At 34.6% G+C, this 26,915-nt stretch overlaps 1 protein-coding gene across 1 annotated transcript in view; it reads right to left on the bottom strand.

Annotated features, from left to right (window-relative positions):
* Positions 1–961: 961 nt before the first annotated feature.
* Positions 962–26,915, bottom strand: part of ASZ1 (ankyrin repeat, SAM and basic leucine zipper domain containing 1) — an 80,188-nt gene continuing 54,234 nt past the window's right edge. Inside the window, exons 7-13 of the mRNA XM_053662961.1 lie at positions 24,518–24,642; positions 23,734–23,809; positions 22,643–22,699; positions 21,563–21,672; positions 10,641–10,746; positions 6,744–6,857; positions 962–1,114 (exon numbers count right to left, since the gene is read on the bottom strand). Of these exons, the coding sequence (XP_053518936.1) occupies positions 962–1,114; positions 6,744–6,857; positions 10,641–10,746; positions 21,563–21,672; positions 22,643–22,699; positions 23,734–23,809; positions 24,518–24,642 (741 nt within the window). The remainder of the gene's footprint in view (positions 1,115–6,743; positions 6,858–10,640; positions 10,747–21,562; positions 21,673–22,642; positions 22,700–23,733; positions 23,810–24,517; positions 24,643–26,915) is intronic.

Here is a 26,915-nt window from a genome sequence, read left to right as displayed (position 1 = left end):
TTTTCTCCCTTTGATTGATGTTTACCTTTCTGTGATTGTAAATCAACTGCATCTTTTCTAAGTATGGTATTAAGTCAAGCAAGATTTAACTATTATAGTCCCTGCTAAATTAGGCCTACCCTTTGAAATACATTAAAATATGAATATTCTGACTTTGAGAAAAAAGAGAAATTGTCTATTACTTATTTAGCTTGATAGGAGAAATTATATGCCAAATGTAATTCATTTTCTTAACATCCTCAAGAATGTCACACCGCAGCACATGCCACTATGTAAAACAGTATGGGATTTCCTCAGAAAACTAAAAATGGAACTGCTTTCTCTAGATTTTTAATCTATGATTTGAAAAATTTACATTTGATCTTTATCCTTTAAATTCTATAGAATACTTTCAAAGCTAGTAATTTATGTTATATAACTACAAAACTAAGTAAGAAATTCCTTATTACATGATAATGAGAGGGAAAAATAAAGACTAACAGAAAGCTGTTGATTAACGAACACTGGAAAATTTGAAAGATCCATTGTGACAAATGAACACACTTTTTTAATGTCAAAGAATATCAGATAACTTTTATTTTGAATGTGATTTAGAGTCATAGAATCAAACTTAAGTATCACTTATAACTTACTGCCTAATCAAAATTAACATAAAATAACACAATGCAATATACATATCATGCATCATGGAAATGTACACTTGGAACCTACATGACCCTGGGAACCAATGTCACTCCAATAAATTTAATTATAAAATTAACATAAAATATAACAAATTACATTTTAACTCAAACTGACAAACACTTTCTAAAGAAAAACTTCCTGTTCTATGTTATCATAATTTTTCCTGTGGAGTATTGGCAAAGAATATAGTTATACTGGGCCACAAATGGTTAAAAGTAACATTTTTTAAGGTAATTTGAATAAAATATACATATATTACTCAAAGCAAATATTAGGATTATTTTCTCTGGAAAGTTAGCTTGCAAATGAAAAGAAGAAATCCAAATCCACATACTGTAATAGCTGTCCTCTTCAAAATTCTACTATTCCTTGTAGATACTTCTTCTATTAATGGCATATGAGTTGGATCATTTTCTCTTTCATTTCGCAGCTAATATTTTATATGAGAAAAATAATTAATGTATGGTATACTAAAAGTAGAAATATATTTGATTTAAAAATGAATATAGTATTTATTATATTTATTTCATCCATATATTTATTAAATTATACATGTTAAAGCATGATTTAAACATAGCCAATGCAAGGTTCTTATGGAAGATTTAAAGTGAACACATGTTTTTAAATAGTCTTTCACCAGGATTCCTTTACAGTAAATCATCAGTTTCACATTAAAACTAATTGCTCTACAGTTACTATGTTTTAATATTTTTATTATCATGATTAATACCATATATTAATATGAGATAATGTTAAAGTTTCTATTACTACCTAAGAAATGACGTGTAATTTTTTCCTTCTGTATTAAATATCAATAGATTTCTTACAAAAAAGTTAACCATTCTTATACCTACACTGTATCTGTAGGTATATTTTTATTTACAAATATAAATACAAATATACTTGTATATATTTGTATTTAACAAAATCTGTTAAGATTTGATGCTAATACTAGAAATTTAATCCCTTATTTAAATATAATTGCAGGAACAAACATCAATATAATCCTAATTGGTTCTTCTAGTACTTTTCTGCAACGAAAGTACATGACCCAGTTTCTTAACTTCTACGCACAGACCTTCCTTGCTAAAGTAGAACCCCAACTCGTGTGTGTGCATGCCCATGAGACAGTGTAAGAGAGGAAGAGGGGAAGGTGGGGGAGAGGGAGGGAGAGGGAGAGGAGACAGTTGTTGAGCAAGAGTAGAAGAGGGAGAATGAACAGAAACCAAAAGATCCTTGAATGATAAAAACAATCAGGCACATTTATAGAGTGATATTTACTAGAAGCATCTGTGCTGGAGTGGTGATAAATACTTTCATCATTAGCAAGAACAACTACTTCTAAAATCTACACTGTAAATATTTAATTTAAAAAGCCTGTAAAATTAACTTTAAATTTATAGTAGATATGGACTTCAGTGCCAATCTCATTAATACTGTATTCTTGGTCTAACTTCCAAATGGCTTCATTCAGCAACAGATTCCTTTTTGACATTGATGCTCCATTTACTGAATCCTGAAACACTCATTCCTTTTATTAACCAATTACTTAGAATGACCCTTTCTGACAGGAGCCTGTCAGTATGTTGGTTTGAAAGAGAGTGATGTGGTGCTAAAGTCCAGCCTTGACCTCTCCCACCCTGTTACCTCCTCCATATACTTATGATAACTCATATGGTTCTTTTAAAAAATTCCCTTCAGTTATTATTGGTAAACTTGGAAATAGCATATAGTAAACAGGCACGATAGCATATTTCCAAATCTGGAAGCCTTCAAATCTCCTATGGTGATTACTATTTATGCAATACTAACCCAGAAAAAAACAATGCACTAGCTTGCTCCAAAATGAATACTTCCCTTCCCAAAGAACTGTGTCTACTATTGTTATAATCCAATAAATGTGTTTTCAAGGCTAGTCCTCACAGAGAAATGTACAGATTCCAGGTAAAGAAGGTTACAGAAAAAGGCCTTCCATTCAGCTAAAGAAAGCTAAAATTTCTGTTTATAGCACACATTATTTAAATAAATGCAAGTACCTGGTTTGATTATTTATGCTTTAGAGTCAAAATCACCCCTTAAAGCAATGTTTCTTAATTTCATTCCCTTAAGAAAAATCTGATCTCTCTAGTTTCATCTCAATCTTCTAACCCCACCCCCAACATGTTTTTAGTTCATCTTGAAGAAACCAAGTAATCAGCAATGTGAGGAAAAGATGTTGGGGAATTCCCCACACTAAACATTAAAGGCTAATGCTCTGCAGAAAACATTTTTATAGAAATCCTTCCCAACTTCCCATGGATTCCCATAAAAAATACCACACTAAATAAAATCAATACTATTTTCCTTAAATGCTTCCACATGATGCAGGGAGTGAAAATGAATAGTGCTATAATTTTAATGTTCTCAGCATATCAGGCTCTCCCTAGCCTGTGTAGCTTAATTTGGCTGACATACAGAAAGCAATTTTGTGTTTGTTGAATGGACAAATGTGAGAAATAATACAATCTCTAAGATGCCCTTCTCTGGAATGGAGTTATCATCTACAACAATTTTGAAATATATTGCTCATTTGCTCCCTTTGAACTAACTTTATTTCCCTATTTTTTTGGTACAATTTGCTTTACAAATTTCTACTCACTTTTTATTTTTTAATATATTTTATTGATTATGCTATTACAGTTGTTCCATTTCCCCACCCTTCCCTCCCCTCCACTCTGCATACCCTCTCTCACCCACATTCCCCTACTTTAGTTCATGTCCAAGGGTCATACTTGTAAGTTTTTGGCTTCTGCATTTCCCATACTATTCTTACAATCCCCCTGTCTATCTTCTATCTACCATCTATGCTACTTATTCTCTGTACCTTTTCCCCATCTCTGCTCCTCCCAGTCCCCTGTTGATAACCCTCCATGAGTCCTCCATTTATGGTTCTGTTCCTGTTCTAGTTGTTTGCTTAGTTTGTTTTTGTTTTTGTTTTAGGTGTGGTTGTTAATAATAATGACTTTGCTGTATTTTATTGTACATGTTTTTTATCTTCTTTTTCCTAGATAAGTCCCTTTAACATTTCACATAATAAGGGCTTGGTGATGATGAACTCCTTGAATTTGATCTTATCTGAGAAGCACTTTATCTGTCCTTCCATTCTAAATGAAAACTTTGCTGGATAGACCAATCTTGGATGTAGGTCCTTGCCTTTCATGACTTGGAATACTTCTTTCCAGCCCCTTCTTGCCTGTAAGGTCTCTTTTGAGAAATCAGCTGACAGTCTTATGGGATCTCCTTTGTAGGGAAGTGTCTCCTTTTGTCTTGCTGCTTTTAAGATTCTCTCCTTCTCTTTAATCTTAGCTAATGTAATGATGATGTGCCTTGGTGTGTTCCTCCTTGGGTCCAACTTCTTTGGGACTCTGAGCTTCCTGGACTTCATTGAGGAAGTTTTTCTTTATTATTTGTTCAAATAAGTTTTCCACTTCTTGCTCTTCCTCTTCCCCTTCTGGTACCCCTATAATTTGGATACTGGAACTTTTAAAGATGTCCTGGAGGTTCCTAAGCCTCTCATTTTTTTGAATTCTTGTTTCTTCACTGTTTTCTGATTGGATGTTTATTTCTTCCTTCTGGTCCACTCCATTGATTTGAGTCCCAATTTCCTTCCCATCACTATTGGTTCCTTGTACATTTTCCTTTATTTCATTTAGTGTAGTTTTCATCTAATTTGTGACCAAATTCAACCAGTTCTGTGAGCATCCTGATTGCCAATGTTTTGAACTGTGCATCTGATAGGTTGGCTATCTCTTTGTTGCTTAGTTGTATTTTTTCTGGAACTTTGGTCTGTTCTTTCATTTGAGCAATTTTTTGGTCTTGATGTGCCTATTACATGTGACAGGCGGAGCCTTAAGTGTTCACTAGGGTGGGTCAACCCAGTAGCTTGGTTGTGATGCTGTATGTGGGGGTGGGGTCTGAGTAGGAACAGCAGCGCTTGCTCTTCTCTCTGCTGGCTTTCAGTTACCCTCCCCTGCTTCCCACAAGTGAATCGGGTCCTTCTGGTGCAGATTCCCATTTGGGTAGGTCTCTCCAATGAACTCTCCTGTGAGGCTGGGAGTGTCTACTGGCACCTTAACCCCCGCAGGTGTTTTCAATTGGTGTTTTGAGGCTTTATTTCTGAGAGTTAGGACCCTGGGTTGCACGGTTGGCCTTGCCCCCCAGTTTTGCCTGGTTTTTCTGCAGGCAAATGTGGGACTGCCTGGTCCACTAGTCCCCTTACATGCTGTGCCCCTCCACAATCTGCCACCTCACTGGGTCCACCAGCTGGTACCTTGTGTGCCTGGGGTCCACCAGCCATCTAGCCTGAAGCCCTCTCCACCCTGCCACCCAACTCTGCCCTGCGGCCCAACTGCACCTCTCCTACTGGTATGGATGAATATGTCTACTTTAACTCCTTGGTTGTCGGACTTCCATACAGTACAACTTTCTGTCAGTACTGTTTTTTTTGTTTTTAAACTGTTGTCCTCATTTTGGTTGTGCTAGGAAGCACAGTGTGTCTACCTATGCCTCCATCTTGGCTGGGAGTCTTCTACTCACTTTTTTAAAAGACTACTTTTAATTGGAATATCTGTTAATAGCTAGAATGACAAATGACCTGGAACATGTATAAAATTTATTTTGAGGAAAATTTTTTTGTTGAAAATAATGAAATACTAAATTAAATAATGAAATATTAATTTTATTGATTTATACTATAAAAATTTAATGTGTAACCTAATGTTCACCTCATATATTTACAAAACTTTATGTATACTAAGCTTATTTATAAATAGTCTTAAAAAACTCAGAAGTAAGTTCTTTAGTCAGGTGAGGGTATTTTTGTTTCTTACTTATCTTCAAAAGAGTTCCTTATTTGAGGACCTTAGATTTTGCTACAGCCTATTTTTATTTATTTATTTATTTATTTACTTATTTATTTATATTTTAACTATTGTTCAAGTACAGTTTTCTGCCTTTTACACCCATCTCAGCTCACCTCCCTCCCATTTCTACCCCTGCCCTTGTTATTGTCCATATGTCCTTTATACTTGTTCCTGCGAACCCTTTCCCTTTCCCCCCATTATCCCTTCCCACCTCCCCTCTGGTTACTGTCAGTTTGTTCTTAATTTCAATGTTTCTGGTTATATTTTGCTTGCTTCTTTGTTTTGTTGATTAGGTTCCTGTTAAAGGTGAGATCTTATGGTATCTGTCTTTCACCACCTGGCTAATTTCAGTTAGCATAATGCTTTCCGGTTCCATCCATGCTGTTGCAAAGGGTAGGAGCTCCTTCTTTTCTTAAAGGGAAAAAAAGTCACCTGTCTTTGAGGCCAGATGTATACTTGTATGTGCATATGAAAACAAGATTTAAAAAGCCCATACTTTAAAAAGTTACATTACGAAAGATACTATATGAGGTCTAAAAAATAGAATATTTTATACACAATCCTACTTCATTAACACAGCTAATAAACTTTCATTTTGGTAATATTTTACCTGCACGTTTACATATAAGTAAAACCTACAAATATAACTTAGTATCTTTAAACAAGTTGATAGCTGATTTTCATTATTTTCTCATCTGGCTGCACATCATTATAGTAAAAAAAAAAAAGGGTACCATAATTTATTTAGTCATTCTGCTAGTATAGGATATTCATGGTATATACAATTTTGAAATCATTTAACTGCTATTGAAAGATACAAATATTTTTATGGTTCTTGGCAGACCTTGTCAAACTGTTTCTGAAAGAGGTTGTGACATTTGTCTCACAGAATGTCAATTTGGTAAACTCTAATAAGAGATGGGTAGAGATACATTTATCCCTGCTAACTTAATAGATGAAAATAATATATCATTGCTCTTCTCATATGCATTTCTTTGATGACTGACAAAGTTTGTTTGCTATGTATATTTCTGCCATTGGAAACTGTCCTCTTTCCAATAGTTTATTGGGAGCTTAAGTTGCTCTTGTTAGAATTACTTCATTATCTAATACACTAGGCTGCAAATCATTTCCCCCCTTTTGATGTTAAATACATACCTTCTGAATTAAGTCTTTTAGTTTGCAGACCTCTTCACTTAAATCTTCAACATTACTAGCCAGTTCCTCACAAACTGAAGTAAAACTCTGGGGAGAAGCCCATTCAAGTACTATCTGTTAAAATTTTAAAAAGTTACAACTTAGAGATGGGAAACAACTTTCAAACATTAAGTCCACAAAAATTAGATGTTAAATTATTTAACTAAAAGGCAGTTTTTGTTCAGGATAAATCCTGACACCAAAATGAAGTCAGTAAATTTACATAAACAGTCAAATCAGTTTCCTGAATGCACTTAGTAAATATATATAGTATATACATATAACTTATATTATATAACTTTATATTATATAACTTTATAACTAATATTAGAGACCAATATTAGTAATAATATTTATGGCAAAAATAAACACATAAAAGTTTAAGAATGACATGATTCCCAAGTCAGTGTTACATAAAAATCACAGGAAAACGAATACATTAAATTTTTTTCGCTATTTATTTATTTTCGCTATTTAGCTATTTATAGCGAATAAATAAATAGCTAAAGCCAAATCACAAGAAAAACTCTCAAAAATCAGTTTGTATTTATGAGTTACTTACATTTTCTCTAATTACAATTTCTGCCCTCCTCCCACAACCACATCAAAATTTGATGGTTGTACAGAACAACCATCATTCACAGCCACCTGAATCTGGCAGAATGGAAGTCCTACAACTAGGGAATTAAAGAAGCCACACTGAAACTGGTAGGAGAGGTGGAGATGCAGAATGAGCTGGTTCCATACCCAATTCAGGGGGACAAAAATCAGGAGGGATCGCAGCTGCAGAGGTCCCTTCTGAGGAGCAAGGTGTGCTACCTCAAACCAGGCCCCCAGCCCAGGGTTCTGGCTGTAAAAACCAGTAGAGATGGAAGCTTAGGGAAACAGAGGGCTTCTAAAGCCCCGGGAAGTCCTTCTAAACAGCCCATTTACAGACTTACTCAGACATACTACCTTTGAGCTCCAGTGCTGGGGCAGCAGCTTGAAAGGTACCTAAGATGTATGATGAGGAACTGAACTGTCTGGCATCAGGATGAGAACTGCAGGGTCAGCTTTCTCCCAGATGAAGTGCTGGTTAGAGGCCACTGTTCCTTTAATAAGCATTCCTCCACACAGAGGCAAGCAGGTGCCATATCTGAGACTCCATAAACCTGGCTAATACTGTTTGCCCTGCCCCGGTGATTCCCTGAGGCCCTGCCCCACCTAAATTTGGGGTCCACCCTAGTGGGGATACACACTGTATACAGCGGCTTTTCCTTATGAATATCCTGTCTTGGTTCATGGTTCAGACTTTCTTAAAATCTCTCAAACGATTAGCATCTGGCCTCAGCACACCCTGTACCTCTCCCTAAGTGGCCCCAGGCCTAGTACTAGCATTAGCTGGTTTGGGTTGACTTCTTGGCCTCACCTGGGCACCTCCAAGTCCAGCACAAGTAGCAGCCATCTGCAGATTGCTTTTCAGCTCATTCTGTGTGGCCCATACCGCACAGAGGCAGTGGCTGACCTTGGCCTGCACTTCCCAGGAGTCCTCAGAGCCAGCACACCTAGGGTCAGCTTCAGACCACATCAAAGCACCACCACCCTACCACCTCCACAAGAGACATGCTCTAGGGGTGGACTCAGCAGGCTCCAGAGCCTTGCTGAAGTAAGTCCTGATCTGTGGGGTGAGCCCCTGTACAACTGATTCTCTATGGTGGTTGGAGGTCAGTGGTTTGCAGCCTGTCCTTACAACAGATTGGCCTGAGGGTAAATTCTTCCCATTGACATGCCAACAACAATAAAGGCTCAGGCTACAAGATGAAGGTGTACACAGCCCACACAGGGGGTGCAACTTGAGTACCCAGCTTGGGTGATGGGGAAGGCTATGCCACTGGATCCTAAAGAACACCTACTATGTTGAGCCATGCTACCAAATCTTGGAAACATAGCAGCTCTACTCAATACATAGAAACAAGCACAGAGAGGCTACAAATATGAGGAGACAAAGAACCATATCCCAAATGAAAGAACAGAACAAAAATCCAGAGAAAGAACAAAATGGAGATAAGCAATTTAATAGATGCAGAGATCAAAACACTGGTTTATAAGAATGCTCAATGAGCTTAGTGAAAACTTCAACAGCATAAAACAGTTAGATACAAAGGATATAGTAATTGAAATAAAGAATAATTTACAGGGACCCAACAGTAGAGTAGTAGATGAAGCCAAGAATCAAATCAGCAATTTGGAATATAAGGAAGCAAGAAACACCCAATCAGAACAGCAAAAGAAACAGTAATCCAAAAAATGGGGAATAGTGTAAGGAGACTTTGAGACAACTTCAAACATACCAACATTCACATCATAGGGGTGCAGGAAGGAGGAGAGACAGCAAGAAACTGAAAACTTATATGAAAAATAATGACAGAAAACTTTCCTAACTTGGTGAAGAAAACAAACATATAGGTCTAGGAACTGCCGAGAATCCCAAACAAGATGAACCCAAAAAGGCCCACATCAAGACACATTATAATAAAAATTTCAAAGGTTAAAGATAAAGAGAGAAGCTGAAAACCAGCAAGACAAAAGCAGTTAGTTACCTACAAGGGAGATCCCATAAAACTGTCAGCTGATTTCTCATCAGAAACTTTGCAGGCTAGAAGGGACTGGAATAAATATCCAAAGTGATAAAAAGTAAGGACCTACAATCAAGATTACTCAATGCAGCAAAGCTACTGTTTAGAATTGAAGGACAGATAAAAATCTTCCCAGACAAGAAGAACCTAGAGTTCATCACCACCAAACCATCATCAATGAAATGTTAAAGAGTCTTCTTTAAGAAGAAAAAACCTGGCTAGTGTAGCTCAGTGGATTGAGCATGGGCCTGTGAAGCAAAGGTTCGCAGTTTGATTCCCAGTCAGGGCACATGCCTGGGTTGCAGGCCAGGTCCCCCCAGTAGGTGACACATGAGAGGCAACCACACATTCATGTTTCTCTCCCACTCTTTCTCCTCCCCTTCCCCCTCCCTAAAAATAAATAAATAAAATATTTTTAAAAAAGAAGTGATGTGAAAACAATTAAGTTCATTTAAAAAAAAGATAAAAATATGAATAATAAAATGGTAATAAATACATACCTATCAACAACTGAATCTAAAAAAAATGAACATGCAGGACAGAAACAGACTCATAGATACAGAGAACACTTTGACAGTTGCCAGATGGAATGGGTGTTGGGGTTATGGTAACATGGTAAGGGGATTAAGAAGTACAAATTGGTTGTTACATAATAGTCATGGTGATGTAAAGTACAGCATAGGAATTATAGTCAATAATATTGTGATAACTATGTATGGTGTCAGATGGGTGTGAGATTTATATAGATGATCACTTAGTAAGTTATACAATGTCTAATTACTGGGGTGTACACCTGAAACTAATAAAATAATGTATGTCAAATGTAATTGAAATGTAAAAAATGATTTAAAAACAAAAGAAAATTTTCCTCATTAAAAATCCTTATATTAATAGGGTTTTTAATAATATTCAACCCTCTGGTTTGTTTCAACTTTCACTTGGGTTTCCTGTCACTTTTTATTTTAAACAATTAATTCCTTTAAGAACAAATGGTAAGTTCAATACACTGATCAATTTAATTTTTAGTGTGACTTTCCTCTTCTTGAGGGATAGAAGACTTTTTTCAATTAATTAGTACATAAAGGAATAATATTAAACATATTTACTTACTTAGAGCTTATGTAATTTTGTAAAGAAAAATACAATTTTACCAGATCACTATTGTTTACTGAATTATCATTGACTATCTGGAATATTCTTCAGCATTCATATTTTTCTCCACTTAGTAAGTTTTGTACAATACCTTGTGAGAATTTACAGGCAACTCAGTAATGATATTCTGTACTGCTGTTATTAAATGGCCACATTGTTTGTTCAGTTTCAGAAGAAAGTTGAGGAACTCATCACCACTTAAAGAGAGGAAACAAAGAGAAATCACTCATAGGAACCATTTACTTCATTCTACCGGGCTACTCAATGTCTACTCATAACATTTATTAGATTCTCTAAAGTGTATTTATAGAATAGCTAATAAATACCGGCAACTGAAATAGACACTGAGCATACAAAGCAAACAAAATTTCTGATCTTGGGCATCTCCAAGTTTGGAATGTGGGGCAAACACACAATTGTATTGTAATATTATTATTCACAGAGTCATATGAGGAAAGAATATTAAAAGTACTGATTTTGAGTATTTTTAAATGTATTTTTTCATCACCATTTATCCCCCATACCCAGTTCCACCTACATCCATCCCCTTTCCCCCCTACAATCACCACACTGTTGTCTGTTAATGAGTTCTTTTTCTTTTTGTTTTTTGTTAAATCCCTCCAAAGATACTGCACTAGTTATTTTACATTTAATTCCTCTTAACAATTCCTTTAAGATAGATGTTGATAACCTAAGTTTATTGTTGAGGCATCAAAAACTCAGAAATAATTAGTTTATTTAGTATAATGGGACTAGAACATTATGAAATACTGAAGAAACTGAAGGAGCTACAAATAAATGAAAGCATATACTATGCTTATGGATAGGAAGAATTAGTATTGTTAAAATGTTCATGCTACCCAAAACAATCTATAGATTCAACAAATTCCTACCAAATACCAATGGAATATTTCATAGAACTAGAACGAATAACCCTAAAATTTATATGGAACCACAAAGACCCTGAACAGCCAAAGAAATACTGAAAAAAGAATAAAATTGCAGGAATCACACTACCTGACATCAAACTACACTACAAAGCCATAATAATCAAACCATCATGTTACTGGCATAAAAATAGATACAGAGATCAATGGAATAGAGCAGAGAGCCTATATCTATATGGTCAATTAATATTTGACAAAAAAGGCAAGAACATACAATGGGATAAAGACAGTCTATTTAATAAATGGTGTTGGGAAAATTAGACAGATAACATGCAGAAAAATAAAACTAGTTTGATGTAGTTCCATTTATTTTTTCTTTTGTTTCCCTTATCCAAGGAGATGTATCAGAAAAAATATTGCTATGAGCAATGTCCTAAATTTTACTGCCTATGTTTTCTTCTAGGATTTTTATGGTTTCAGGTCTAAAATGTAAGTCTTTAATACATTTTGAATTTATTCTTGTGTGTGGCATAAGAAGGTGGTTTAGTTTCATTTTTCTGCACATAACTGTCCAATTTTTCCAACACCATTCATTGAATAAACTATCTTTAGCCCACTGAATGCGTTTGCTTCCTCTGTTGAATATTAATTGAGTATAAAGGTATGGGTTTATTTTGGGTTCTCTATTCTGTTCCAATGATCTGTGCCTGTTTTTATGCCATTGCCATGCTGCTTTGATTACTGTGACCTTATATTGTAGTTTGGTATTAGGTAGGGCGATTCCTCCAACTTTGTCTTCTTTCTCAGATTCACTGTTGCTATGTGGAGTCTTTTGTGGTTCCATATAAATTTTTGAAATAGTTCTGTGAAATATGTTATTGGTATCTTGATAGGAATTGTGTTGAATCTATAGAATGCTTTGGCAAAGGAAATCATCAAGAAAAGAAACAGAATACCCACTAATGGGAGAACATATTTTCTGATACATATGATAAGGGTTTAATATCCAAAATTTATAAAGAACTTATAAAACTCAACACCAAAAGAACAAAAAATCCAACTAAAAATGAGCAAAGGGCTGGAATAGATACTTCTACAAAGAGGTCATACAAATGGCTCAATGTCACTAATCATCAGAGAAGTGCAAATAAAAACCATGATGAGATAGTACCTCACACCAGTCAGAATGGCTATTATCAATAAATCAACAAACAACAAATGCTGGTGAGGATGTGGAAAAAAGAGAACCCTTTGTACTGTTGGTGGGAATGCAGTTTGGTGCAGCAACTGTGGAAAGCATTATGGAAATACCTCAAAAAATTTAAAATGGAACTGCCTTTTGACCCAGTGATCCCACTTCTGGGAATATATCCGAAGAAACCCAAGACACTAATTCAAAAGAACATAAGCACCCCTATGTTCTTTGCAGTGTTACTTACAATTGCCAATAATGGAAACAGCCCAAATATCCATCAGTAGATGAGTGGATTAAACAATTATGAAATATTTACACAATGGAATACTACTTGGCCGTAAAAAAGAAAATTTTATACTTTGCAATGGCATGAATGGACTTGGAGAACATTGTGCTAAGTGAAATAAACCAGTCAGAGGAAGACAAATACCATATGATTTCAGTTATATATGGAAAAAATTGAACCAAGAAGCAAAATAGAGACAGACTCAGAAAGAGCAGGCTAACAGCTCTGGGGAGGGGGGCTAAGGGAGTGGAGAGATTGAACCAAAAAAAAAAAGGACTCATGGACATGACAACAGTGGGGCGACTGTAGGATGGAAGGAGCCATAAGGGTGATAAATAGTAATACAAAAAATTATTTAAAATGAAAACAAAAGTGTATATTTATTTGTTATAAGGAGGAATGTTCAATAAAAGTTGATTAAAAATTAAACTAAACCTTTCCTTACACCATATACAAGGATAAACTCAAAATGAATTAAAGACTTAAATGTAACTAGAAACCATAAAACTCCTAGAGAGAAACAGTAAATCTCAAATATTTCTATCAGTAACATATTTTCTGATATATGTCCTTGGGAAAGAGAAACAAATGGAAAAATAAACAAAAGGACCTACATCAAACTACAGAGTTTTTTGTACAGCAAAGGAAACCATCAATAAGACAAAAATACAACCCACTAATGGGAGAGGATATTTGCCAATGAAACACCTGGTAAGGAGTTAATGTCCAAAATTTATGAAGAACTCATTGAACTCAACATCAAAAATCCAACAATCCAATAAAAAACTGGCAAAGGACTTGAACTGACACTTTTCCAAAGAAGGCATACTGATGGCCCATAGACATATAAAATGATGTTGAGTCACTAATCAGAGAAATGCAAATTAAAACTATAATGAGATACCACCTCACAGCTGTCAGAATGGCCATCATCACCAAATCAACTAACGAAAAGTGTTGGTGAGGATGTGGAGAAAAGGGAATCCTACTGCACTGTTGGTGGGAATGCATATTGGTGCAGCCACTGGGGGAAGCAGTATGGAGGTTCCTCAAAAAAATTAAAATGAAACTGCTTTATGACCCAGCAATTTCACTTCTGCATATGTTATTGGAAGAAGCCCAAAACACAGATTTAAGAATACTGTATATACACTTCTATGTTTACTGCAGCAATATTTACAATAGCTAAGCTATAGCACAACACTAGTGCCCATCAATGAATAAAAATGATGTGGTATGTATATACAACAGAATATTACTCTGCCATAAAAAAGAATGAAATCTTAACATTTCTGACAGCAAGGATGGACCTAGCAGGCATTATTTTAAGTCAGTCAGAGAAAGACAAATACCATATGATTTTACTTATGTGTGAAATCTAAAGAACAATAGAAATCAACAAAAAGAGAATAGAAACAGACTCATAGGTAGAGAGAACAGACTGATGGGTGTCTGTTGGGAACCGCTCTGCCTGGTTTCAGGAGTTGTAACTGCCCCCCATGGCTAAGGCTGAGTGAGCAACCTCTGGACTACGAGCCACTAAGGAGAAAAAGCTTATCTCTGGCAGCAGTGCTGCTTCTGCTTTATCCCCTGTCCCCAACACTTGGTCAATTAGAGACGGGTCAGACCCCACTCAAAGGGGGGGAAACCTAAGCCAGACATGATCACTTGGGAGGCCCTCAAGGAAGGACTCGGGGGCTGCAACAAAGAGGGAGTAATGGACCCTCGCCCCCCAGCTATTCTGACAGCCTGAGTCCCCATTTCTGTCTGGGAGAAGTACTTCCTGGCTCTAATCCACTTAAGGCTCTAAAAACCTATGATGGGGAAGGTGGTGCAGCCCTTTGCCAGCTAGAGCAAGTTCTGGGGTGATCAAGCATAAGAAAGAGTTCCTAAAGTCCTGTAAAGCCTGCTTTGCTAAGAGTGCTTTCATTCATATGATAAGGGTCTGAGCAGAAAATGAGTATGTCTCCCAAAGTTTTTGCAACCCCCTTACCTGACAGACACTGACTCAGACTAAGCCCCCAGATTTCTCTGAAATGTTATCTATTGTTTGATCCTTGCCACCTGACAGTGACTGATGAACTTTACCTGTATTCCTGTGTACTACAACCTAATAAAAGCCATTGAAGAAGAGGTTCTTGGTCCTTCTCCTGTGAGAGATTGAACCACCTCTCCTCCCCAAGCAGATCATGTCTTGGTAGTGTTTACTTTCATCTGTGGCAGACAGGGGGACTTGCTGGCCAAGTTGCCCCCACCAGTTGCCAAAGTGGAGGGAGGTTGGGGGACTGTGAAAAGCTGAGGGAATTAAGAACTACAGACTGGTAGTTTTAAAACAGTCATGGGAATATAAAGTACAGCATAGAAAATGTAGTCAATAATATTATAATAACAGTGTATGCTGCTAGGTGGGTATTGGAAATATCCAGGGAAACATTTGTAAAGTACACGATTGTCTATCCGTTATGCTGTATACCTTAAACTAATATAAAATAATATTAAATATAAACTGTAATTGAAACATATAAATATCAATAAAATATTTTTAAACTTCATGAACATACTATATGTAATCAAGTAACTAACAATCAAAAGTATCTGATGGCTGCTTTATAAAAGCAAGTTAAAATAATAAAAGCCAATTAAAGTTTAAAAATTTAAATAAGATCTTGCTCTACATAGCAAAAGTAGTATTTATAAAGGCATTTTCAAAACAAATATAATTCTTCATTTCACTTTCTTTCTGATCTTTATTCAAAACAATAGTAGTCATGACTTATATCAATTGTTTCCATGTAATATTTAGATAAGGTACACTGAGTGCTCTTTAAATACTCAAATTTCATTTATTATCAATGAAAAGAATGAATAATTACTCAAAGAGCAATTCATTAATATCCTGTGTATTTTTTATTTAATGAGCTCAAGGAAATTAAGATCCATTGAGAACTATCACTCAAAATACCAACTGAGCCCTGGCCAGGTGGCACAGTTAGTTGGAGTGTCATCCCGTACACCAAAAAGCTTGTGAGTTTGGTCCCCAGTCAAGGTAAATACCTAGATTGTTTGTTAAATCCCTGGTCAGGTTGCATATGGGAGGCAACTGTTCAATGTTTCTCAGAGCGATGTTTCTTTCTCTTTCCCTTCCTCTCTAAAATTAATAAACACATCCTCAGGTGAAGATTAAAAAAATATAAACTGAGAGGAATTGTATAATTCTAGATAGGCCCTTTACACATATATATGGAACAGAAACTTATCAGTTCTTATTCAGAAGAAAGAATGGTAAGAACTCAAACACAGTTCAAACAAGCAAGTAGTATTATGAACAAAATTACAATCTTAATAAATAAAAGGAAAACATATACCATTCTCGTAACCTATGATGTTCAGAACCACTGAATATGGATAAGGATAGTTAAGTTTAAAAAAACACAACTTCAACTTCCGCCAAGATGGTGGCGTAGGTGGAAGCACTGCACCTTCTCACACAACCAAGTTTAAAAACAACAAAGTTTTAGCAACAGAAACGCAGCCAAACCACAGAAAATTGAACTACACGAAAGTCTGACAACAACGAACCCTTCAGCCAAACCAGTACGAGGGGCAGAGCCAGGGGCAGAGCCAGGAGCAGAGCGGGGTCGGGCAGGAAAGATCCACCGGACCAACCTGGGTGTGCAACCCAGGTACACCAGCAGCCGTGGGTGGATCCCAGGTGTGGAGAAGCAGGCGGACCCACTGAGGGCTGACCAAAGCCACACAGTCAAGCACAGATAAACCGGTGAAGGAATGAAGCGGTGAGACAGACCATGCAGGCCCCAATGGCGGAAAGTGGCAGAGGGGGCCGCCATTGTCCCTCTCTGACCCCTCCCCCACATACAGCATCACAAACCAGCAATCTGGGTAGCCTCTCTCGGACCCGCCCCCACATATAGCATCACAAACCAGCAACCTGGGTGGTTCTGCCCTGGTGAACATCTCCTCACACATAACAGGCACAAACAGATCAAAACATGGCTCAAGAACAACTCAGAGCCCCAGAGCCCATAAATCTAAGCAATGAAGAAACAGCCAAACTTTCAGATGCACAGTTCAAAACACTGGGGATCAGGATGCTCACAGAACTGGTTGATTATAGTCACAAATTAGAGGAACATATGAAGGCTAAACTAATTGAAATGAATGGAAATGCACAGGAAACCAATACTAATGGAAAGGAAACTGGGACTCAAATCAAAGGAGTGGATCAGAAAGAGGAAAAAAATGACCAAACAGAAAAGGATGAAGAAACAAGAATTCAAAAAAATGAGGAGAGGCTTAGGAACCTCCAGGACATCTTTAAACGCTCCAACATCCAAATTATAGGGGTACCAGAAGGGGAAGAGGAACACCCATGAGTGGAAAACTTATTTGAACAAATAATAAAGGAGACCTTCCCCAATCTGGCAAAGGCAATAGACTTCCAGGAAATCCAGGAAGCTCAGAGAGTCCCAAAGAAGATAGACCCAAGAAGGAACACACCAAGGCACATCAAAATTACATTAGCCAAGATTAAAATGAAGGAGAGAATCCTAGAAGCAGCAAGAGATAAGGGGACAGTCACCTACAAAGGAGTTCCCATCAGACTGTCAATGGATTTCTCAAAAGAGACCTTACAGGCAAGAAGGGGCTGGAAAGAGGTATTCCAAGTCATGAAATCTAAAGACCTACAACCAAGATTGCTCTATCCAGCAAAACTTTCATTTAGAATGGAAGGACAGATAAAGTACTTCTCAGATAAGATCAAATTCAAGGAGTTCATCATCACCAAGCCCTTATTATATGAAATTTAAAAGGGACTTATCTAAGAAAAAGAAGTTAAAGAAACATGAACAGTGAAAGGACAGCAAACTCACAGTTATTAACAACCACACCTAAAACAAAAGCAAATTAAGAGGACAGCTAGATCAGGAGTGAACCAAAGAAATGAAGATCACATGGAAGGTTAGCAAACAGGGGAGTGGGAGAAGGAGAAGTGGGGAGAAGGTACAGAAAATAAGTAGCATAGACGGTAGGTAGAAAATAGATGGGGGGGGGGCAAGAATAGTATGGGAAATATAGAATCTAAAGAACTTGAGACACATGGTCATAAACTAAAGGGGGGAATGGTGGGGGAGGGGTGTACAGGGTGGAGGGGAATTAAGGGGGAAATAGAACTGTAATGGCATAATCAATAAAATATATTAAAAAACCACAACTTTATAGTGATTCATCGTACACTATGTTAATGAATGCCCACCCGAGAGCTGTAGAGGATTTTCCCTATATGCACTTACGTGGCAACAATGATAATTCAGTACCTATTCAAACAATCAAAAATATGCAGATATGGCATAGGTATGGCAGCTTGTACTATTTGATGAAATTATCACGTAGGTTCTACTTAGCCAAATACTCTAAGGGCTCTCTCTGCCAGAGGATAATATTTCCTGCCCCAGTGACATACAGTTGGCCATGTGACTTGCTTTGGCAAATAAAATATGACTGCAAGTGTCTGTTTTGTACAAAAGCTTTAAGAGTGACTGATTGCTTCTGCCAGCAGTCCCTCATAAAGAGGGACCTTAAGAGAATACCTCTCTTTTCCCTTTGATACAAGAGCAGCATGCCTTGGTTGGAGCTGTTTCTCTAGCTTGTTCTCAGAATAATAACAAGGGGGAGGGCCACTGGCAGCTGACATACCATACAGGTGATTAAGAAATAAACTTTGTTACTACTACTCATTTAAATTTAGAAGTTATTTGATACTGCAACATAACATAGTATAAACTGCCTAAAACAACAGTCCATATTTTAAAAATGTGAAGTCAAGTATTAGGATAAAACTTATACTTTAAATAATGGCACTCCAAATAAATGTACTGTGTGCTCATTATAGAATATCTTAAAAAGTTAAAATTACCACTACTCTGATCATCCAAGATAATAATGACTGATAAACATTTTTTCAGAATGTTTTCTTATAATACGTATTTTCTTTCAGTATTTTTCTTATGCACATACACAACTGTCATTATACCTCATACTCTATTTTATATTGTGCCTTTTATATTCATTGTATTTTCCCATGACATTAAGTCTCAAAATAATTTCAATGACAATAAAATAATTATATTGATGCAATGTAATTCAATAATTTCTCTAATGTTAAATATTTAGTTTCTGGTTTTAGAATGTTTATAAACGATAGATGTGAACAACTATATTTTTACATAAAATTTTGTATCTATTCAGACTTTTTCTTTTAAGGGAGAGTTTCCTTAATGGACATAATTCTGAGATGCCTTTGAAACATTCTAGTAGATGTCAGATAGGTTCAGAGAAAAAGTCTGGGCAGAAACTGTTGAAAATGTCGAGACAGGAATGAAAACAACTATTGATATATAAAATATCTCAAAGTTACAACAGAATGGTTATTAATTCTTGTAAATTGCATTCTATAAATCTATAAATATACTAAGGCCAAATGTAGGAAAAAAGTAATGTATGGTGCATGTGGTTCTGTAGAGGAGAGTATTTTAGGAAATTTAACACATAGAAGAAAAGCACCTTAAGAATAAATCAGTAGCTAAACTGTCAAAATCACATTACCAGAAGATTATAATCAATCAGTTCAACTTTTCCTGCTGTTAGTTTTCTTATGACTTAATGACTAATTTCTTCTTTAAAGAACGGCTTTGAACAAATGGGAAGTAAAACCTTTTCCATAACAGCATGTAAACAAAGTCTATGGTTTAATAACAAGGTCAAATTCCTGAAATATATGTCTGCCAGCTTTACTTTTTAAAAAATATATGTCTGCCAGTTTAATAAGTGAACCATTCAGGATTCTGCACATTCTTTAAGTGTATTAAATCCACAAAAAAATTCATACAGGCAATTCTGCCATCATACAATTGAGTTATATTAACACATTTAATTTCTAAGTCAGTATATAAAACTTAGAATAATACTTCATAGAAACAATAAAACAAGAAAATGAACAAAGTAATCAAGGTTTGCTGACTTTTAAGCCCTCACAAAAGAAATCTTTAGAATGTATTCAAATATTTAAGAGCTAATGTTATTTCAAAACAATTATGAGGCATTATTTTAAAAATAGGTCATCTTGCTATAAGCAGATATATTAAGAGAAAGGGAAATAACTGTACTTCGTATTAAGTTTTCTAAAAAATCTGGGTCATCTAAATTATACCCTGAAGACTTCTATAAATTTTAAAATAGTGTGGAAATCTATTTATGTGTTTAATGTTTATTGTAGTTGCAATGTTAGCTTTAGGCAGATTAACTAGTGATGTACTGCTGCAATTTTAAGTATTACATTTTGTAGGATACAACTTTGATGAACCTCAAGGAAATTAGGCTGACTGAAAAAAGCCAATAACAAATACATCCTGTATGACTCCATTTATATAACATTCATTAAATAACAACAAAATAGACAGCAGCCCTGGCTGGTGTGGCTCAGTGGATTGAGTGTCGGCCTGCAAAACAGAGTCACTGGTTCAATTCCCAGTCAAGGCACATGCCCAGGTTGTGAGCCAGGACCCCAGCTGGGGGTGCATGAGAGGCAACCACACATGGATTGGATGTTTCTCTTCTTCTCTTTCTCCCTCCCTTCCCCTCTCTCTGAAAATAAAACAAATAAAATTAAAAAATAGATAATAAGTTATTCACTGCTAGCAGTTAGGGATGAGGGGAAGAAGATGTGTAGCTATAAAGGTGTAGTATGAAGAAAACTTGCAGTAACTGTGATACTGTTTACATGAAGCTACAATATGTAATAAAACTGCAGAGAACTATACATATACAAATAAGTACATATATAAATGATGAAATATGAATGAGCTATGTGGACTGTACCAATATCAGTTTTCTAGTTCTGATATTTTGATACTGTAATATCTTATTAAGCAAGATATTAACACCGGGTGAGATGGGGTGAAGGGTACATGGGACCCTCCTGGTATATACTCCTGTAAAGTATCCTGTGACCCTATAGTCACTTCAAATAAAAAGTTAAAAGTCTTTACTGCTCCATAATATATCAATAAAATAAAAAATTCTTTTCAAAATAGATTTTAAATTATATATTACTAATAATCAATACTTGACAAGTTTATAATATTGAAAGTGAACTTTGTAACACAATGAAACACCAATGAACACCAATGAAATTGGTAACACAATTTCTTACAGAATAAAGCTGAAGACAGAGCTGAGTTACATGAGAAACACTTTCTTATTGCCCTCAGTAAAAATATCACTACTTTGAATTTTCAATTTGACACTTAAAATGATTTAAAGAGTATAAGAGTTATACTATGAAAAACGTGGAATATATATCATTCATTTAACAAAATGCAATTAAAAATAAAACATGTTTTTATGTGAGTTAACATGAAGAGGCATTATTTTTGCTTCTTGGTAAACTAACTTTTTCAAAATTGACTTTAGAAAGTATCTCTCATTTTAGAACATGGTATTGCAATATGAACTGGTTCCCTGGGGAGATGATGGCATCAAGTAAAACAACCGAGACATTATCAAAATTAAACTAAAAAAGAACAGTGTGCTTTAAACAATAATGTAAACCAGTAAGTTCATTTTACCTGATTTCCAACTTTGCCACTTCAGGTAATTCTCCAAAGTTTATCTCTTCTACATCTAATTCTTTAAGAGCAGCCAGAATTTTCTGCTGGTCTCTATTGGTAATTCCATTCTAAATAGAAATAATTTCAAAGTACAATAAGATAGTCATACTTGAATAATATTCAACATTACTGAAGAAATTTTATACTTGATTACTTCACATCTTGAAAAAAGGTACATGTTGAAGAAATAACACTGAAAAATATATGATTTGTTTGTAACTGTGACTAAGAAGCTTACATCATTAAAATATTTAAATATGCAGTAATTTTAAGTAATTTTAATAATACATAATAGTTGTGATAGATTATAAAAACAAATGACTAATTTTCATATATAAACTTTCTGAAAAACCACAGTAATACAAGTTCTCATTCAAAATATCATTTAAATTACCAGTAATTAAGGGATATCTCCTTTTTGTGTGTATTCCACCCTTAGTATCAACTAAATTTGCTACCCAAGATTTGGTGAATTAGTATGTTTATTTTGATTTTTAGAGATACTAAAGATTTTAAGTTTCCACTGTGTTCATGCCAATGTGTTCCCATGTGTCCAGAAAAATCATTACTTTTTAGGTGTCCAATTCATTAAACTATGTCTCATATTTCACAAAGTATTTTCAAATTGTTCCTTAATAACACCATATGATAAAATAACAGGTCTTGATCATTGTGAGAACCAAGCAAAAGGTAGCATTTAGGTAAAATACGTTCATAAAATATGTTCACCTCTTATTTCTAAGTAACCTGTTTTGCAAATTTAATTTATATTTAGAAATGAAGCAAAAGTTTAAGTTGAAATGTCATGACCAAATCTAAACAAGAAAAGAACTCTTGAGGCCTTAAATGTTCTTAAAAAAACTTAGTACTCTAAGAGAAGATTTCAGATATAGTTATCTATAATCATATCTAATCAAGAACCTAGCAAAAGATCATCACTCAGTCTATAGCTCTAGGATTTTCAAAATAGAAAATAAAGGGCTCTACAATTTTAAAAATATGAAAGATAATATCTGTAGTCTTTAAAATAAATACTACCTTTGTAAATTCATCTTTTCTCATGGTCAAAAGATGTCTTAACGTTATATCCCTTTCCTGTAGAAAAGGAAAAAAACAACTTTCAATACAAATAAAATAGTATTAGAGGAAGTAGCCATGTGTACATAGGTTAATCAGTTAGTTACATGCTGCCCTCCTAAACAATTTTCAATGTTCTAGAGGAGACAGGATAAACAGATATTGAATTATACTACTGGTACAAAATAATAAATATTATAATAGGTATAATTACCTTAAAAGTATAAACACAGTATCCCTTATTCAAAGAAAACTATTACAATTTATATTTGCTTACATAAAAAGAAAAACAACTCTATAAAATTGAATAGAAACTGTTTTACAAATATTTAAAATTTCTATTTGCATCACATTAAACCATCCTTAATATTTAGTTTTACTCAATAAATGTCAAATAAGAATTTCAAGATTGTAAAATGAAGTCCAATTCTAAATTACTAAAACATAATGTGCATATTCCTAAGGATAACCTATTTTAAACATTAGCTTCAGTGTGAGCTAATTAGTTGGTAATTGTCATGTACTCAAATCCCATAATGCATGCCTCAAGTACCAATAACAATGCTTGGCATATGAGTTTAATCTTTATGACAACCCTACACTAGGTATCATCATCCTTATGAAAAAAAGTCAGAGATATAAGTAACATATTTCAGTTAACAATCATTAAAGCAAGAATCTGATACCAGGTTTGTTTGCTTTAAAATCATGTTTCTTTGAGTATTTTATACAGTAAGATGCACAACTACAAAAACAAACTAATGACTTAGATGTACAAGCAGGAGTTCCGTGAAGCTAGGCAGTGGGTAAAAGATGCTTAATCAGGCCAATTTCTAATTTAGGAAAATTTCTAGAATAATAAATTTTCAAAATGCATAGAAGTCCACATTGTTGAAACCCTTATAATTACGAATTTACAAAATGCTTATAATTATAAATTACAGAGAAAAGTGCATTTGGGATTCTCTCATAAGCATGTTTATGGATATTTAATGTTATGTTAGCCAACAAATATACATATGTAACTCTTTGTAGCTTATACAATATCTTACCTTTAATAAGTCTGTCATATGTTCAAGTCCAAGACCATGTAAAAATACTTCCAGATCTCCAAATGCTGTATATGAACTATATATTTATAGTAATGTCAATTTCAGAAAGACTACAAATGCACAAACAACAACTATGTAGAGAATAAGAATGATTAAGAATAAATACATGTAAAATATATCTTCATATTTACATACCAAATCTATGTTACATCTGGAATAAGAAAGGTTTCTGGAGTGAAGATGTAAGTAAACATGTGATAGTAAATGGTGATACCAAAATGTAGTTCATTTTTCCTAAGAATGAAAATATCTGCCAATGTGTATCTTTCTTGTGAGATCTCATACATGAAAATCTTTAATTGCAGGAAGTAAGAATTTAATCATTTTAAATGTGAAAAGAGAATAATTATGTGATCTGTACTGAACAGTGTCCAGAGAAAAATATGTATTTTTAATTTCAGTTTATAGAATCAGAAATCTGCTAAAAATGTGTTAAAAATGAACACTAATAAAATATAATCTTAGAACCTTTTAGAAATAAATTTTATTGTGGTTAATTTATTTAAAGTCACAAATATTTTCATTATTTAGTACACATATATAATATTTTCTAGAATTCTAGAGCACAAAGGACTTAATATCCAGACATTTCTAAATGATATTTAAAATTACTTTAAGTTTAAAATATCATATATTTTAAGTGTTATCACATTTACTAGAGGTACTAAAAATAGCAACAATTTCTACTAATTTATAGGTATTTTGTTGAACAAAAAAATGTTACCTAAATATGTGATCTTTTTCTTTATCAGAATCTGTTGCCAGTAGTTTGCAAATAGTCTCTTCTTTAGTTTGCTGCTGAAGCTTTCCTTTCAATGGATTTAAACTCAAAGAAAGCAAGCTGAAGATCTGAAAAAAGTTGAGCCATTTGAGTAAACATTATATACTATCACTTACACTTAAAAAATAAACATGATTTATTTTTACCTAGAAGGAAAATTTTATCTAGAAGGAAAAATTTTCCAAGGTGAGAGGGACAGAACTTTCACAACTTACTACCCTGAGAATAATTTTTGAAAAATCAAATAAATATTTACTTGATTAAAATACTAATCAGAAAAGAAAAAAAGTATATATAATTAAATAAAGTAAAAATTAAAGAAATACAGTAATTATTAGTATTTTCTACATGATATAAAACAAAACAAAAAATTCCATTTTGGTAACTGACTCAGATTAAGTACTAAGGTAACTTTAAATACATTGTTAAGAAGGGAAGAAGTAAGAAGTTTCTTACTAAACGTATACAAATCCCAACTCTACACCTCAAAGAAATAAGGAAGAATTCCTTAGTCTTAAAATCTACCTTTTTAGTAAGTCAAGGTTGGGTTATATACTCAGACAAGATACAAAATTAAGTCTCACTTTAAGAAACAATTTATAATTCAAAATAATCTTTAATGTTCATAAATTTCTTAAAATTTTTAAATTGTTTTGCCATTCTCATTTACCTTCCTTATACCTCCCACAACCCTGCAATCACCACACTGTTGTCTATGTCCATTTGTTCTTTTTCCTCTTTGTTCAATCTCTCCACCCCCTAATCATTCCCCCCAGAGCTGTTAGCCTGATCTCTCTATGAGTCTGTCTCTATTTTGCTTCTTAGTTCAGTTGATTTATTGTATTCCACACATAAGTGAAATCGTATGGTAATTGTTTTTCTCTGACTGACTCATTTCAGTAAGCATAATATTCTCCAGGTACATCCATGCTGTCACAAAAGATAAAATTTTTTTCTTTTTTAAGGCCTACTAGTATTCCATTGTAGAGATGCCTCATAGTTGTTTAATCCACTCATCTACTGATGGACACTGGGGTTGCTTCCATATCTTGGCAATTGTAAGTAATCCTGCAAAGAACATAGGGGTGCTTATGTTCTTTCAAATTAGTGTTTTTGGTTTCCTTGGATATATTCCCACAAATGGGATTACTGGGTCAAGGCAGTTCCATTTTTAATTTTTTGAGGTATCCCCATAGTGCTTTCCACAATGGCTGCATCAATCTGCAGTCCCACCAAAAGTACACAGTGATTCCCTTTTCTCCACATCCACGCCAACAGTTGTTTGCTGATTTATTGATGATAGCCATTCTGGCCAGTGTAAGTGGTATCTCATTGCAGTTTTAATTTGCATTTCTCTGATGATTAGTGACATTGAGCATCTTTTCATATGTCTATTGGCCATTTGTATATGTCCTCTTTAGAGAAGTGTCTATTCAGTTCCTTTGCCCAGTTTTTAATTGTATTGTTTGCTTGTTTTTGGAGTTGAGTTTTGTCAGTTCTTTATAAATTTTGGATATTAACCCCTTATCAGATGTATTGGTGAATATGTTCTCCCATTTAGTGGGTTTTTATTTTGTTGATGGTTTCCTTCGCTGTACTAAACTTTTTTAGTTTGAAGTAGTCCCATTTGTTCAAATTTTTTTTTCCTAGCCTAAGGGGATATATCCAGTAAAACATTGTTATGAGAAATGTCCAAGATTTTACTGCCTGTTTTTCTTTTAGGATTATTATGGTTTTGAATCTAACATTTAAGTTTTATGACTTAACATTTTAAGTTTTAATTAATGATGTTAATTCTTCCTATTCATGAACATGCTATCCTCTTGTATCTTCTTCCACTTGTACCTTCTTCAATTTCTTTCTTCAGTGTCTTATAATTTTCTGAGTACAGGCCTTTTGCATCTTGGTTAGATTTATTCCTATGTTATTTCACCCTTTTTAAAAAGATTTTATTTAATTTTAGAGAGAGGGAAAGGGAGGGAGAAAGAAGGAGAGAGAAACATCAATGTATCATGTCCCCAACTAGGGTATGTGTCCTGACTGGGAATCAAACCAGCAACCATTTGGTTTGCTGGCTGGCACTCAATCCACTGAGCTACACCAGTCAGGGCTATTTTATTTTTTTGAAGCAATTGTTTGAAAGGGATTGTTTTCTCTATGTCCCATTCTGATAGTTCATTATTGGCATATAAAAATGCAACTGATTTCTAGATATTAATTTAATATCCTCCTACTTTACTGAATTCATTTATCAGTTCTAGTAGTTTCTTGTGGAATCATTAGGGTTCTTTACGTGCAGTAGCATATAATATCCAAATAAAGATGGTTTCACTTCTTCCTT

Source organism: Artibeus jamaicensis, unplaced genomic scaffold (genome assembly GCF_021234435.1).
Source record: "Artibeus jamaicensis isolate MK-2021 breed Jamaican fruit bat unplaced genomic scaffold, CSHL_Jam_final contig_311, whole genome shotgun sequence".
Lineage (NCBI taxonomy): Eukaryota > Metazoa > Chordata > Mammalia > Chiroptera > Phyllostomidae > Artibeus > Artibeus jamaicensis.
Note: the sequence above shows the minus strand (reverse complement) of the source record. Positions and strands in the feature narration are given on the sequence as shown.